The 16191-nt window shown below is 32.4% G+C and overlaps 3 protein-coding genes across 3 annotated transcripts; 2 read left to right on the top strand and 1 right to left on the bottom strand.

Moving 5' to 3' along the window:
• Window positions 1-3865: 3865 nt before the first annotated feature.
• On the top strand, window positions 3866-7651 carry LOC129914688 (late histone H1-like). Its single transcript, XM_055994028.1, has 2 exons — window positions 3866-4640; window positions 7329-7651. Exons 1-2 carry the CDS (start codon window positions 4005-4007, stop codon window positions 7503-7505), a joined length of 813 nt encoding a protein of 270 aa, XP_055850003.1. The 5' UTR covers window positions 3866-4004; the 3' UTR covers window positions 7506-7651.
• A 2538-nt stretch (window positions 7652-10189) lies between these two features.
• LOC129914131 (proteasome subunit alpha type-2) lies at window positions 10190-11075 on the top strand. The gene has a single exon (XM_055993203.1). The coding sequence runs from the start codon at window positions 10298-10300 to the stop codon at window positions 11000-11002; it is 705 nt and encodes a 234-aa protein (XP_055849178.1). The 5' UTR covers window positions 10190-10297; the 3' UTR covers window positions 11003-11075.
• A 1984-nt stretch (window positions 11076-13059) lies between these two features.
• On the bottom strand, window positions 13060-14063 carry LOC129915374 (uncharacterized). Its single transcript, XM_055994875.1, has 3 exons — window positions 13750-14063; window positions 13525-13694; window positions 13060-13468 (listed from the first exon to the last, which is right to left on the bottom strand). Exons 1-3 carry the CDS (start codon window positions 14005-14007, stop codon window positions 13078-13080), a joined length of 819 nt encoding a protein of 272 aa, XP_055850850.1. The 5' UTR covers window positions 14008-14063; the 3' UTR covers window positions 13060-13077.
• Between the last annotated feature and the right edge of the window lie 2128 nt (window positions 14064-16191).

Genomic DNA, 16191 nt, shown 5'->3' with positions numbered 1-16191 from the left:
GAGCTAGAGCCCAAAATTGATAATTTCGCAAATGAGGTCAGTTCAAATTTTTTATTTTCAATTTGACACTTGAATTGATATTAAACAAGTTTGAAACACATACATTTTCGCAATCATTTTGTTTGTGGTCGTGTTTTCAAACGAACAACCAGGGTAAGAATATTAATTAAAGAAATGCATTTGAAATTAAAAAATATATATTTATTGCAAATAAAAAAAAACTCGCTTGAGAAAAAAAATATTAATTGCACCTGAAAAATATTTGCATTGAAAAAAAATTTTATTTCAACTGCAAAATATTTGCATTGGCAAAAAAAATATTTATTGCAACTAAAAATATTTAGCATTAAAAAAAATTGTATTGAAAAAAATTTGCATTTGCATAAAATTTTTAGGTATTGCAAATAAAAATATTTTGCATAGAAAACAAAAATTTATTGCAAATCAAAAATTTTCTGCATTGAAAAAAAAAATTCTTACAATTTTGACTATTTGACCATTAGCTATTTCAACTATAACATTGAACCTAATGTATGGTCAAATATTCAAAATTGTAGGAAAATTCGACGAATATTAAAAAAATATTTAATGCATTAGGGGTGTATTCACGATCCGATGCAACTGGTCTTGTATCATTGCAAAAGTGCAAAAGTGTAAAATCTTGCAACACTACAACAACAAAATATATGTATGGATTGAAATTTTACAATGGTCTTGCACTTTTGTTATACCCTAACCCTATTGCAAAATAAAAATACAATGGTGTAAAATTTTTTTGACAGATGGTAGCTCGCCGTCGCGTGTCACCCATGATGAACAGTTTATCTTTTTTATTCTTATTCTTTTTTATTTTGTTTCTTTTGATGTAATTTGTGAAAATAAATTAACCCGAACACAACAAAGAATGAAATTATAAAAAAATTGAAAAAAAAAGAAGAAGCATCGGTGGAAAGACAACTCCATAAAAAAAAAGTGAAGCTGATATAATTCATATCATGGATTCCATTCCATATTTACTATAGATAAGAAGAGGTGCGTTCACGATCTATTGTAAAAAAATAAAATTTTACACTTTTACTAGACCTGTTGCACCAGATCGTGAATACCCCTATTTTTTTTCAATATTTTCTTTCCAATGCAAAATATTTCTATTTGCAGTTTATTTTCAATGCAGTTTTTGAAGTTATACTTCTTATGGGAGGGTGAGTATGAAAATTTACTTTTTGACAAGAATGTCAAAGGGATTATGACGCGATCACCCTGGGTAGCAGGGCTGTCGTTTCACCTTTAGAGTAGGCAGTACTTTAGTATTTAAAAATGCAGTAGGCCGCAGTACGGCAAACATAAAACACACAACACGTTGCAAGTTACATGTTTCATGTGGAAAGTTGCATGTGGCAAGTCGTATGTGGCAAGTTGCATGTGGCAAGTTGCATGTGGCAAGTTGTATGTGGCAAGTTGCGTGTGGCAAGTTGCATGTGGCAAGTTACATGTGGCAAGTTGCATGTGGCAAGTATTTAAAAATGCAGTACGCCGCAGTACGGCAAACATAAAACACACAACACGTTGCAAGTTACATGTTTCATGTGGCAAGTTGCATGTGGCAAGTCGTATGTGGCAAGTTGCATGTGGCAAGTTGTATGTGGCAAGTTGCGTGTGGCAAGTTGCATGTGGCAAGTTGCGTGTGGCAAGTTGCAGGTGTTAATTTCCATGTGGCAAGTTGCCAGGGTTGCAAAAAGCTCACATTTCAGCTCAGCTCACAGCTCAGCTCAAATTTGAGCTAGGTACCATAGCTTAGCTCATTTGAGCTGAGCTGAAAGTGAGCGCCCCAACTTCCAACGCCTATATCTCGGAATTTTGAAAAAAAATGAAAAAAAATTTTTTGATGCCAAAAGGTAGCGAGGACTCTAACCTACATTTGGGTACAACTCCCATCCCTGTAGGTGCACGCGTTCTCAAACCGGGTGAACTTAAAGGTAAAAAAAAAGTTAAGCCCGATTCTGAAAAAATATGTATGATGTGGCGGTTTAACATGGAAGATGATTTTTTAAAAATCTGAGAATGTGCAAAGCGTAGGCCCATGACACAAGCTATCATTTGGCATCACTCCCAAAAATTGCTCTCAAGCGGTTTAGCTTCCAGGAGCGTTCAAAGATTCGGGGATTTTTCGAAAAAAAATTTTACCCCAACTTTCAAACGCGATTTTCTCGGAATTTTGAAAAAAGTCGAAAAACCGGATTGTACCGGAATTTTTTTTTTATGATAAAAAAAGAAATATTTTACTAAAAAAATAGAAATTAAAAATATCAAATGAAATTCATTTATATATGTATACTGAATGAGAAGTATAACTTCAGTCGAGTGTACATGTGTACACACACTCTTTTTTTTTTTTTTATTTCAAATACAATTTTTTTTTAATGCAAATATTTAAAAAAATAATATTTTAAGTTGCAATAAATATTTTTTTTTTCAATACAGATACTTTTCAGTTGCAAAAAAAATGTATTTAATGAAAATATTTTTCAATTTTTTTTACAACCCTGCAAACTACTGAAGTTTTTGTTTGCCACGAAAGCTGAACCACGTTTGTACACAACTGGCCCTTGTGTTTAGAGCCTTAAATGTGAGTGTGTTCTGGGTTGCAAAAGTCGATACGATTGTACTTTTTTCGATACACTTGGCTTGGCTAAAGTACACAAATACACTATTACTAAATTCGATACAGTTTTGTCCTTCCGCTTATATCAATGTAAAAAGTATTCTGGATCAATTTTTTCTTATCGATTCTTCTAAGATACTGTTAAAACTGCAATATTAATCAAATACACTTATGATTTGAATAGAACATTAAACGGTCAAGGGTGAATTTATAAAGTCTTTATATCATTTTCTTCAAAGAAATAAAATTTTCTTTTCAGGACATTACTTTTTTGTTTAGAAAAAATTGGCACAGGTTAGGTTTTTTATTTTTGGAAAATATACCTCAATTTTCATAGCCATTGACTATACCTAAAAGTCTATATGTTAAAGTTTAATACACCTGCAATAATTCTGAAAATTTACACATTTAAGCCTTAACTACAATGACCTCAAAAGTGAAAAAGTGGGAAATTTACAAAAGTAAAAAAATTTAATTTTTTCTAGAGCTATTTGTTTTTGGAAAAAATTACAAAAATTGTTTTTTAAACCCAAAAATAAGCTTTCTCCATCATTATTTTCAATTTTGTGGTCGGAGAAATTGTTACAAAATGAGTTTGAAAATTTTCACTTTTTGACTTTTTGCAAAAAGTGGTCGTTGTAGTTATATATCACGAAAGGTTCTTTTTGATAGGACCAACGTTTTGAGTTGTAAGGAAACATCAGTGTTTTGCAGTTGTAAACTGTAAATAGGATCACAGTAACAAAGAACAAATCAAAAAATGGCCTCAAAAGTTTTTTGAATAAAAAAATTAATTTAGTTTTTGGTTTGTCTTAGGGCCAGTTGTACACCGATTTCGGTGGATTAGCTTCGGGTCAACTTCGGTTCAAGCATGGATGTGGCTATTTTTACATATGTGTACCTTGCACCAGTGCTAAACCGGAACCTTACCACCGATTTCAGAAGATAAAAGTTGTTGAACAACGGATCAAATATTTGTACAACAAAGATTTTCGTTTATTTAAAATAAATTTTTCGAATTGTTCTTTAATAAAATTTGAAAGATTCAAAAAGTACAATTCGATACACTTTTTATTTCACTTTCGATACAATGCTCAAAGACGATTTTTCAACCCTGGAGTACACATAAATTAATAAAAAAGAAACAGTGCTACAGTTTTACAATCTCTGAAATGTACCGTTTGATATTTGATTATTTCACTTGGCGCGTTAAAATTGTTTGTTTTTGTACTTTGCTCATCGGCAAACAGCAAGCAAACTTGATTTCTCAGTAATTTATGTTTTATTTTATCGAAAAATAAAAATTTTAATCAAAAGAAGAATACAAAAAGAACACTCTAAAATGCCGAAAACAAACACTTCATCTTCTGCAATCAATGCCGATAAAAAATCGATGAAGCCATCAGCAACACATCCACCCACTAAACAAATGGTGGATACCGCTATTGGAGCAATGAAAGAACGCAAAGGCTCTTCGGTGCAGGCCATCAAAAAATACATTGCAGCTAATTATTTAGTTGATGTTGAAAAACATTCTCGATTTATAAAAAACTATTTGAAAAGTGCCGTAATAAATGGTAATTTAATACAAACAAAAGGTCAAGGTGCTGTTGGATCCTTTAAATTGCCAAAAGTGGTGGCAAACAAGAAACCCAACACAAAATCCACTGACAAGGGTGCACCTGTTAAAAAAAGAAGTCTTGTTAAACCAAAAACTTCTGATATACTTAAAGCCAACTATAAGTCAAAAGGTGATACTGAAATAAAATCAGGTGGTAACAAAAAAGTTGCTACTAAATCGAAAGTTGCAGCTAAACAAAGTGTTGCCTCCAAACAAAAAGCAGGTGCCGCTGCTAAATCAAAAACTGCCCAAGTCAGTGACAAAGCTTTGACGAAGAAAACTGGTGAGAAGAAAGGTAACAAGCCAGTCAACGTATCAAGAAAGACTCCTCAAAAAAAGAACGTGGACAAACCCAAGGTAAAAACTTATTAGAAAAAACTTTATCTAATTACAGTAGCGACTAAGGTCTAATAAGAATCTCTAGTTGCTCACTATGGTTGCAATTTGGAATTTGTGTGCTACCAGAAACTTATATGGTTTGATATACCTAAATACAAAAGAAATACCTACCTGCCTTAATTCTAACCCATAGGTACATCCCAGTAGCCAAAGTTTCTTATGGGATTTTGCTCAGGGCCGTAGGCAAGAGGGGTGAACATTGAGGGGCAATGCCCTACCTTAAAATAAAAATGCCCTAGTTTGAAGAGTCTTTCAATAAAGACCTATCTTCAAAAAGGACCAAATTTTAAAAATGCCCTAGTTTAAAAATCTTCTATATTATATAAATTACATAAATAAAATCATGGTCTTTGTTTATGAAAAAGACATGCAATTTATATTTGAAGGTATAGCACTTTTAAAAAGACTGGCACCATGAGCCATACCATGGTTCTTTGATAAGCTCTTATTTAGACCAATTTTCTATAGAAAGTAGGTGCTTCTAACCTGTTTAATAATAACTTTAGACTCTAGCCTAAGCTAGACCCGGTTTTAAAATATATGAACATGAATATGGACCTAAATTTTAAGGGAAGATCAAGAACTCAGGCTTATTTTTGAGGGTAGGTCATTTTTGAAGTACTTTTGAAATTAGGGCACTTTTCAAGGTAGGGTGAAAAATTCCCTAACTTTAAAAGTGCCTCCAAAAATGTAGAATAAGAATAAATCTAAGCTAAATTTCGGATTTTGGGTAGGTGAAAACGTAGTATTACTATTCCTTATTTCGTGACCTTTTTGACTTGTACGAATTTTAAGCATTAGAAAATACAAGAAAGACCTATAGCCCACGAAATAGTAAAATTTATTTTAACGTGGTATTACGCCATACTAGTTTAAAGAAAAATAATAAATAAAAATCTATTATATTCACTAATTAAATCCAAACGTAAATCCTATAACTTAAATCCAATATTATTTAATACATATTAAATAAATAAAATTTGGTGGTCTGTTTCCAGATGTTAAATTCATCTTCACAGTATTCAGTTGTTTTGTCAAAAATTTATGAAATTTGAGTGATTAATGAGTGAATGAGATTGAATAAGAATTTAAAAGTCGCAACTTGTTTCACCAAACCTTATTCCTTAGAACACGCAGTAGTTTATTAACTATTTCGATGGTTAAACTTCATAATTCGTAAGTCGTTTTTGCCTGTTTTTCAGAAATCGAAAAACCTCAAACCTTAAATAATTGAAAAAAAAATGAAAGAAATAAAAAAATAGTTGAGTTGAGGTATTAAATAAACTATTCTTTTATTTCTTTCATTTTTTAAAAGTTGTTTTAAGAGGTTTTTTTGATATCTGAAAAAACAGGCAAGTTTAACCGTCGATTTACATAATGGCATATAAAGTTTCTATCTTCGACAACAACTTTATTGTTAAGAATTAAGAAAAATCGTTTTTCGGGCACTTTGCCGCCCTCTATCCTCTCAAGCGAAACTACAAAGTGTCAAACCTTTGGCTTAGAATGAGGGATGGACATAAAGAAGAAGCATATGAGAAGGGGTATGTTTACGCCAATTTTTATTCTTATACCCTAGACTTCAAGGAAATAATAGGGGTATTCACGATCTGGTGCAACAGGCCTAGTAAAAATGTAAAATTTTATTTTTTACAATAGATCGTGAACGCCCTTTCTCTTATCTATAGTAAATATTGAAGCATGAATGAAATCAATGATGTTTTTTTTTTAACAGGGTTGTTCCTCCACTGTTGCTTCTTCTTTTTTTCCATTTTTTATAATTTAATTCTTTGTTTTGTTCGGGTTAATAAATTTTCACAAATTATTTTACATCAAAAGAAACTAAATTACGGGACATGAGTACCGACAAGCCGACAACCATAATAAACAGAATAAAAAAGACAAACTGTTTATCATGGGCGACGCGACGGTGAGCTGCCATCTGTCAAAAATAATTTTACTCTATTGTATTTTTATTTTGCAATAGGTAGGTCTAGGGTATAGCAAAAGTGCAAGACTGTTGTAAAATTTTAATCCGTATATTTTGTTGTTGTAGTGTTGTAAGATTTTACACTTTTGTACTTTTGCAATGATACAAGACCAGTTGCATCGGATCGTGAATACCCCTAATAAAATACAAAGAAAGTCTTGTTAGTTAATAATTCTTTTGATGTACCTAATTTTTTTCAATTTGACTGTAAAATTGCGTTTTTATACCGAAACAAAATCTAGTTTTCTCAGATTCTCATAAGATTCTACTATATTTTGCATACATTTTTAATTTTTATAATTTAGATTACGACAATACCTCCTCAAATCCAATTGGTTTTGTTAAGAGAGACACTTTTTAATAGTTTAATACTCCACATAGTTAAAACTAGGTTTAACTGCAGCGTTATCATATAGCTACTTTTTCTGATCAATAAGCACAAAAAAGTAAGTTTCCAATAAAATTGCCTAAATTTTATTTGACAGTTGACCAATCAAAAATTTACTAAATACATATTTACTCCCTTACCTTTCTGAACCTTCCCATTCTACATGCACTTGTAATCGTATTCAAACATTTTATTTTCATTTTATCATAAATACCATAAAATTCTAATTTCTTGTTTTTATATTGCTCTTCTTTTCTTTTTTCTAAAGGCTGGCACTCGAGGTAATAGAAACAGTAACATGTGGTTAACAGATGAACAAGCAAATGAAATGAAAAAAAAGGCAAAACTAACAAAGTCTAAACCTAAAAGAGGTGGCAATGGTAACCGGTACATATGGTGTACAAAGGAAGAATGGGAAAATAAATATAAATATCAAGTCTGGTAACTCTGTAAAAGATTTTTTTTTTTATAAAAATGATACAAATAAAAAATCATTAATCACAAACGAAGAAAAAATATAAATATCAAGTCTGGTAACACTGTAAAAGATTTTTTTTTAATGATACAAATAAAATATCATTAATCGTTAAATTGGAATGTTTTTTATTACTTTATCGCTATAAACTCTAGGTCTTAGCTAACTCCGCCTAAATATTCGCATATTCCGACTGAAACTCTTCTAGGAATATAAGAGGTGATTTTTTGGAAACTCTAAATAAGAATTTAAATTTAATAAAATGTATTGAACTCTAAGGAAATTGTCAGCAAAGGTAATAAAATGAACGACTATTTCCAGGGAACAAAAAATCGTATGAAATGACACCTAAATTTCCCTGGAAAATTTAGTGCCAATGATTTGAAACAAGTGAAATATTCCCAGGGATATTTCTAGTCACGATACATCCCAATATTTTGAAAACAAGAAAAAATCTCTGAGGACTCAATGTCATTTTGAAAAAGAACAAAATAATTTTGTGGTACAAGTTTCTCACATGACTCAAATTTTTTTTCAAATCCAACACTTCAACTGCCACTTGACACAACTCCAACTTTTCTTCAAGTACTCAACTGTGAAAACAATTATTTCGTGAAGCAAGCTCAAAATAATGTATTCTTCAAATTTTTCATGTTTTTAGCACTTTTATATCTGCACACCACCAAAAAAACAAACGTCAAAATAATAAGAAAAAAATAATTAAAGAGAAAGGGCCTTACTAATAATCAAATTTAAAGCTCAGTTAAATATTTAACTGAGCTTTAAATATTTCTCCATACCAATAACCAATTTAATAGTCAGGTTAAGGCTTAACGCCACGTTAATTTTATAGTTGGGAAACTCAACTATAAACGCACGGTTAAATTAAAACGCACGATTTGTACTGTCATTTGACGGCAAAAAAAAAAACATTTGTCAAGTCAACAAATTGTTGAGAAAAATTAATAATATTGGCGGCAAATTATTAAATAAGTAAGTGGAAAAATTTATTTGTTTATTAATATTTCTCTTTTTTATTAATAAATATTCATTACTTTCAGAAAAGGCTGAAAAAGAAAACTTAAAAAGAAATAGATCTGCAAATTTTCATCGGCATACTTCCGATAGATGAAGTTTTTTTTTATGCACTTTTGGCCTTCTTGCTTAAGCCTGGTACGCTGCTCGCGCTAAATTTTAGCTGAGATAAAATTCCCATACAAGTTATCGATAATTTGTATGGAATCCATTTTAGCTCAGATAAAATTTTTCGATAATTTGTATGGGAGCTAAAATTTAGCGCGAGCAGCGTACCAGGCTTTAGGCTCCATTTTTTAACTTTTACAACCAAAATAAAAATATATGAAGGTATGTAGGTATTTTGTGGTTATGTTTTTGTTCATTATTACATTACATGCAAAAAATGTCACTTCAATGGTGTCATTTTGACAACAAATGTAATAGATCTGGTAATAGAAGCACAATTAGTTAAACGCGTGTTTATTTTGATTATTAGTATACACCCAATTTAACGCGACGGTAAATTTTAACCCGACGATACTTAAACGTGTGTTTAGCGATTCATTATTGGTAAGGCCCAAAGAAAACTGAGAAATGAATTAAAAAAATGTTAGTCTCAGAAATCTCCGAAAAAAAAGTGGGCGCTCGGCTGAGATTTTTTGTCTCACTTAAAAAATCTCTAAGCCCTCAGAGATTTCCCTGAACCTAATGAAACGGTGTAAACTCTAAGAAAATAAAGAGAGCAATAGTCAAAACGTTTATGAACGTATGCCGTAGTTCGACCCCTGGTAAAGTGGTAAATTTGTCAAAATATTGTTTGAGTTTGACAGGTTGTCTACCACAATTTACTAGGTTTACCCGGAGTCTACACCATTGCATGAATACCCCTAATAAATTTTGGATCGAAGCTCAAATTTACCGGAATAAACGTGGAAGGCTTTAACAATTAAAGCCAAGACGACTTTAAGTGCAAATGCAAAGCTAAAGATATTTTCTTTCAAATAAAGTCCAATAAAATGGACAAACACAATTATTTTTAATTTTTTTTCAATTGTAGGCTTTTTGCGAAATAATCTCATTTTGTTCACTAGTCGAAACATGGTTTAAAAGAAAAACATGCGCCAACATTTTCGACATTAAACCTATTGTGAATAGGTCACGAAATAAATAAAAAGAGAAAAAAGTACAAAACAAATTCAGGCAAATATGTAAGAAGAAAAGAGTCAGATAGATAAATCAACAAAAGAATTGCCAAATGAAACACGATGACAACGCACAAAAATGAGATGCAAATAGTATGAATCATAGATCATTTATATTAAAGATTAACTAGCTTCATACGTTTCACCCCACAAACCTCATGGTATACCATGCACAAATCTTACTTGTTGACATTTTTGAATTTTCTGTGCGTGAATAGATGAACATAAAACAACAACAATATAATGATATGACATCATTTGTTTTCCTTTGCTTTGTAACATTGTGTGTGTTTCCACACATACATCGGTAAAACTCATGATTCTCAGTTTGTTTGCAAACTATTTGCCAAAATACTTTTCAATCTTTTTATGATTAATCTTTGTTTTGGACTAATGAAACTTCAAAATTTCAGCATATCATCACCATTACACCATTTTCTTTATAACCATACTGCTCACGACGTCCCGGAATTAAATTTGTACATTTTCTACTTGTTTTATTTTCTTTGTTCATGGTAGCAAATAAAAAAATAAATTAATACAATGGCTTCTGAAAGATATAGCTTTTCGCTGACTACTTTCAGCCCATCGGGAAAACTAGTCCAAATCGAATATGCTTTGGCCGCTGTCTCAGCCGGTACTCCATCGGTCGGGATAATGGCTTCAAATGGCGTTGTATTGGCCACTGAGAATAAGCCCAAATCATCACTCTATGAAGAACACAGTGTTAACCGAGTTGAAATGATCACTGGACACATTGGTATGGTTTATTCTGGTATGGGTCCAGATTTTCGTCTTCTTGTCAAACAAGCTCGTAAAATCGCCCAAAACTACTTTTTAACCTATAAGGAGCCAATACCAGTTGTTCAGTTGGTGCAACGCGTTGCAACTTTAATGCAAGAGTACACACAAACTGGTGGTGTACGTCCATTTGGTGTATCACTTTTGATTTGTGGATGGGACAATGATCGTCCATATTTATTCCAATGTGATCCATCTGGAGCATATTTTGCATGGAAGGCAACTGCTATGGGCAAGAATGCAGTAAATGGAAAGACATTTTTGGAAAAACGATACAGTGAGGACTTGGAGCTTGATGATGCTGTTCATACTGTTATCTTAACTTTGAAGGAAGGATTCGAGGGTAAGATGACGGCAGACAACATTGAAATTGGTATCTGTGACAAGAATGGTTTCAAACGCTTGGATGCCAATACTGTTAAGGATTATTTGGCAAACATCCCATAAACAAACAAATTGTAATAATTAAGTTTTTTCCAATCATTGTATGGTTTTAAATAAATGCTGGTTTTAAATACAAGTTTTTTCACTTTAAAAGTACTTTTTTATTTGTTTTTTTTTATAATTTGAGGACTTCAAATCAATTTAAGAGTTCAACAGAACAACAAAAGCTGTAATCTGAAAGACCATATCGTCGGCGAAAAGCAAAATTCCAAGTCGTTAGCAAACTCTATGGAGCTAGAACAATTTTTCTTTCTGCAGACAAAATCTAAATTCAAGGTCGAGGAGCTGGATAGAACCATAATAAAACGAACTTAGCTCTTCATTATGAATAACGAATCGAACGTTAAGAATGTACCTAAGATTATTCCTGTTGGTTTATTGTGCCTTCCTTATGAGCTGACTCCTTATGCCCCTAAGCTTATAGCTCTTCGGCTCTACATACAAATTGATTTCTTTCAAAAAATTGTATATTTTGAGTACCTACATCTTTACATTAAGAGTTTAATTGTCGCAATAGGGCTAGGGTCCTATAAGGGAATCGTTGCTCTTGCCCTTGCTAATGGGTCTACATTGCACCCCAACTTGCCCAGATGACCGATGGAAAGTTACTTGTTTGTCTCACCAATTTCTTTCGGTTTGTGTTTGCATAGGTCCTCACTCCCATGCTTGTTAGTTTATTGTGTATGACTTAAGTGCTTTCAGGGGCAGCCAGACTACCGGGAATTTTGGCAATGTTTTTGTTACTGTTGTTTGCACATGTCAGGAATCCGAAATAATAAATAAAATATGAACGAAAGACATGATGCAGACGAACATCTTCGTCTTCTCCATAATCTTCATTTATTAAGGGGATGTGTCTCAATTGTCAATTCAGAATTAGAAATGCAGACGTATGTTAATCCGATCTTTATTTTGTTACATTGAGACCTTAATGTCCTGAGATGTCAATAAAGCTTGTTTCTATGGTTCGGGGATGAAAGTTTTTTTTCCCTACTCTCACATTAGATTGGTTTTTAGTCAACGTCATTTTTTTGAACACATATCTTGACGAATTTTTAAGTCCCTAACATTTCTGAACATATTCTTCTACTTTACTGATTCCAGTAGTATATAGAATTTGTAATAAACCAATCTTCTTCTTCTTTATTTCTGAACATAGTTAGTCTAAATATTTTTCTAATGTACACATAATTTTGTGTATTTAAAATTTACGATTCGTAATGACAACCTTCAAACCTATTTAACTTGCTCTATAGGTCAAGTATTGGTTTCGTGTGTAAACAAATTGCGAGGTTTTATTCCAAACCAACATTACGATGATGGAGAAATTTAAAAAAAGTTGTTTTCGTCATGCCGTCCGTCGGTTTTTTTTCTCGAAAACGGCTTTCGATTAAATTTGGTATGAGTAAAGGTGCAAGTTATTTTAACAAAATTGATTTTTAAGTTTTCTTCAAAAAATCAGATTGGCGTTACCGTTTTCGAAAACTGACATTTTGGTTATTTGCGTATTTTTCATCGAAGGCCGAACCGATTATATTTAAACTTTTCAAACAGAGTATGGGCAGCATCTAATTTAGTTAATGAAAAATGCCCGATTGATCCAAAAAAGATTCTCGATTGTATCGAGTTAACCTCGATAGAACCAAGTTACGTGCTGGCATCCCAGGTGATAGGTATTAATTTGATGTTCCTAGGTTTTTCCCGAATTGCGAATCATTGGTCGATGGTAGCATTTCTTGGTCTAAAATCAAACAGATAAGGACCTATAAGATTGTTGACGAAAGGCGAAGGACGTTCAAATACCTGCAGAATATTGTATAAGCGATGTAAAGAAGACTTATTCCTTAGCATCGTCAGAAGATGCTGAGGATCCATCCTGCAGACATGCTTTCATGCGACCATATTCATGCAGATTCACTTGTTTGTATTCATAAAATGCCCAATCTGTGCCTACTCGATTAGACCCAAGAATAAAAAATATGGTAAAATATAATATGTACAAGGTAAACCCTTACAATACATTAATTTCTATAAAACTAAAAAAATGTTTATTATCAATAAGATGAAATTCCTAATAACTACTGCCAAATTGTGTTGCCTTTAACAGCTGTTTGCTTAAATCCTCTAACAATAGTTGAAGCTTCCCACCATCCAACTTGTGGTGTTGTATTCTGTTGTGTTGTACTATCCATTTTCTCAGAACTCTTCTTTTCAACAGATAAGTTTGCAAAATCTTCAAATATCATCAAATCTTTGCAACAATTTGTTTGAACATAATCCGCAGGCATTACATGTATCAAGTTTATTACAATATGTTTGCAACTAGATGGCAATTCACACAAATCCGTTGAAAAGACTTGTTCCCATCCATTTGCATCATGATCGGGCATTTTCAATTCAAGGAAAACATTTGTCGGACAGAGATTTGTGGAGAATGTGTTGTAAAGGCAGTCGGATGTTAGGAGGGAACTAAATATGGAACAGATTTGTGAAATGAAGGTATCAAGATTATTTTTAGAACTTACATTAAAGCTTGGTTAAGAACATGTGTCTGCAGTTTGTGATGTTCGTAGGAGTGTGTTCTAGAAATTGATGGAACGACGATTGTGTATGCTTCCTTTGGTAGAATAGCTGTCGAACCAAATAAAAATCTCACTCGTGTTATATCACTTTGTTGAAATCCTCTGCTTATTACCTGTTAAATTAATAAAGTTAAAGAAGCAATATAAAAGGTTGTTAAGTTACCAAACCTCTCCCATAAGTTTAATACAATCCAGAGTTTGTTTGGCCATATCCTTTTGTCTTTCAAGCTGGAAATTACTTGGAACAACATCTTCATTTGTATCGTTATTCTTCCATTTTGAAATTAAATATTTAAATGTTTTGCAAACAAATGGAATTTGATTTCGTTGGTATAAAAGAAATTCTAGAATTGAAGTGACAAAGTGGGCTAGTGTTTCGCCAGTTACTACATCTGTTTCTAAATTAACATTTACAGAGTTTTCCATGATTAAATGATTAATATTTATTTATTTATTGCTTTTATTTTGGAAAAGTAAAAAGAAAACAAAATTTTTTTTATTATTTTTTTATTTTGAAAATGAAAAACTGCAATAAAAAATTACAGATTTGTTGCGATAGTTTTTACTTGCTCTATAGGGCAAGTATTGGTTTCGTGTCGAAAAAAAAAATTGAGGTTTTAATCAAAACCAACATTACGATGATGGAGAATTCCGAAAAAGTGGGTCTCGCAATTCCGTCCGTGCGTCTGTGCGTCTGTGCGTCTGTGCGTCTGTGCGTCTGTGCGTCCATCTGTACACATTTCCACAGCCTAAACGGGTGGACGGATTTTCTTCAAATTTGGTACAGATGATTTTTATGGAATTCTGAAAGTTGGTTTTTTTTTGTTTTTTTCTATCTCGTTTAGAACGTATACCTCCCATACAAAAAAATACGATATTGCAAATTTCTCGAAAACGGCTCTAACGATTTTGATTAAACTTTGTATACGTTATATTTAAAGCAGTGGCAATAAAACTGCATTTTTATTTTTTCTCAAAAAAGTCAAATAACAAAAAAAAAATTTTTTCATTTCACAAAATTTTGCCCTAAATGTCGGCTCTTCCCCAATATCATTTTTTTTTTTTTAATTTAGAGGCAGCTTTTAAAATCTACAAGTAGACTAAGATAAAAGTGCTTTGAACTACAAGAGCAAGTACGTGCGACCCCAGTCGTGCATTTTATTTTTTTTGTAGATGAGCGCGTTCAATGGAGAATGGTGGAATTCGTTATCAGTGGCGTCCTTTAAGGTGCGACTCATACTAATCTAGTTTTTAATTTTTTATGTCGAATTCCTTTCAATTTTTTGAATCGCCTCAAAAAAATCGAATTTTTGGTGTCAAAAAGGAACATGAAAACAGACCGAATTCTTTTTGCGATTGTATGTGTGTCATTTGACAACAATTTTTACACGAACGTCAAGCTGAAACCAAAACAATTTCTGCAAAATAAAACCAGAGATTCCTTTGATCAATAATTTTGTTTATTTTCTTCGGTAATATAAATTTATTTTAATCAGAATCAAAGGGAAATTGCAGTTATTACTAAGATCTGAGTGAAGGTGAAGTAGAAAATTATTATTTTGGCCGTATGCTATGGTTTTACAGAGAAAAAATTTTCTGACGACAATTACGAGAAGAAAAGTCACAGTAATTTGACTTTTTCACAAGAACTATGCCAGGAAAAATATATTTTGATCACACATTGTTTTTTTTTTATTTATTTTTTATTTTTCCGCAATAAAAATACGATATTCTATTGAAATTTACTCTTTATTTGAAGTTGGTGTTCTCAAATGAACAAACAACACGAAGAAAACTTTCAGCTTGACGTTTGAGAAATGTCAAATGTTCCAAGTGTGTGTGCAAATCCGTGTAAATCTCTCAAAAAAGAGGGATTAAAAAAAATTCGAATTCTGCTTCGTTTGAGGCGAATTTTTTTTCTATGGAACATGATTTTCAGAAAAAATTCGCTTCGAGATCGCCGAAAATTCGATTTTTCAATTGAAAGGAATTCGACATTAATTGCGATTTACTGGTGGAACAGAATCGCTTGTAGCGAAGAAAATCGCAGTGGTACAAGATGTCAAATAAAATCGCTTAAAATGTCGGAAAGACGAACAGAATATGTGGCGCGCTCAAATGTCAAGGGCGTTGAAAAAAGTATTTTAACTGAACAATTCGCTGTCTGAGAATTATAAGGTTGTATGTTTTATGCCCACATTTCACGAGTCGATTTTAGCCGCACGATATGTCGGTCGACTAGGATTTTTCTATGGGGATGTTACTTTAGTCGCCTGCGACTCACGTTCACAAGAGTCGAAAAGCTTCGCCGCACGGCAAAAATCGACACGTTAAAAGTCTCCTTTATGGAAAGCCCTGCAAACATACAACCCTATAATTCTCAGCCAGCGAATTGTTAGAAACGTCAAAAGTCATTGCACTTGTAGATTGAAGTAAAAGTTGACTCAACTTGTACCACAGCGAATTTCCTTGCTACAGCCACAGCTACGCATTCTGGCACCAATATACTAATTTCATCCTTTTTTACTTTGAGCGCGCTACAAGCTACAGCACCAGTTAAACGAGTTCCTTTGGAGTATAGTTTCTTCTGCAAAATACTTTTTATTACCT

The sequence above is a fragment of the Episyrphus balteatus genome, chromosome 3 (genome assembly GCF_945859705.1).
Source record: "Episyrphus balteatus chromosome 3, idEpiBalt1.1, whole genome shotgun sequence".
Lineage (NCBI taxonomy): Eukaryota > Metazoa > Arthropoda > Insecta > Diptera > Syrphidae > Episyrphus > Episyrphus balteatus.
This window is presented reverse-complemented; position numbering and strand designations above follow the sequence as displayed.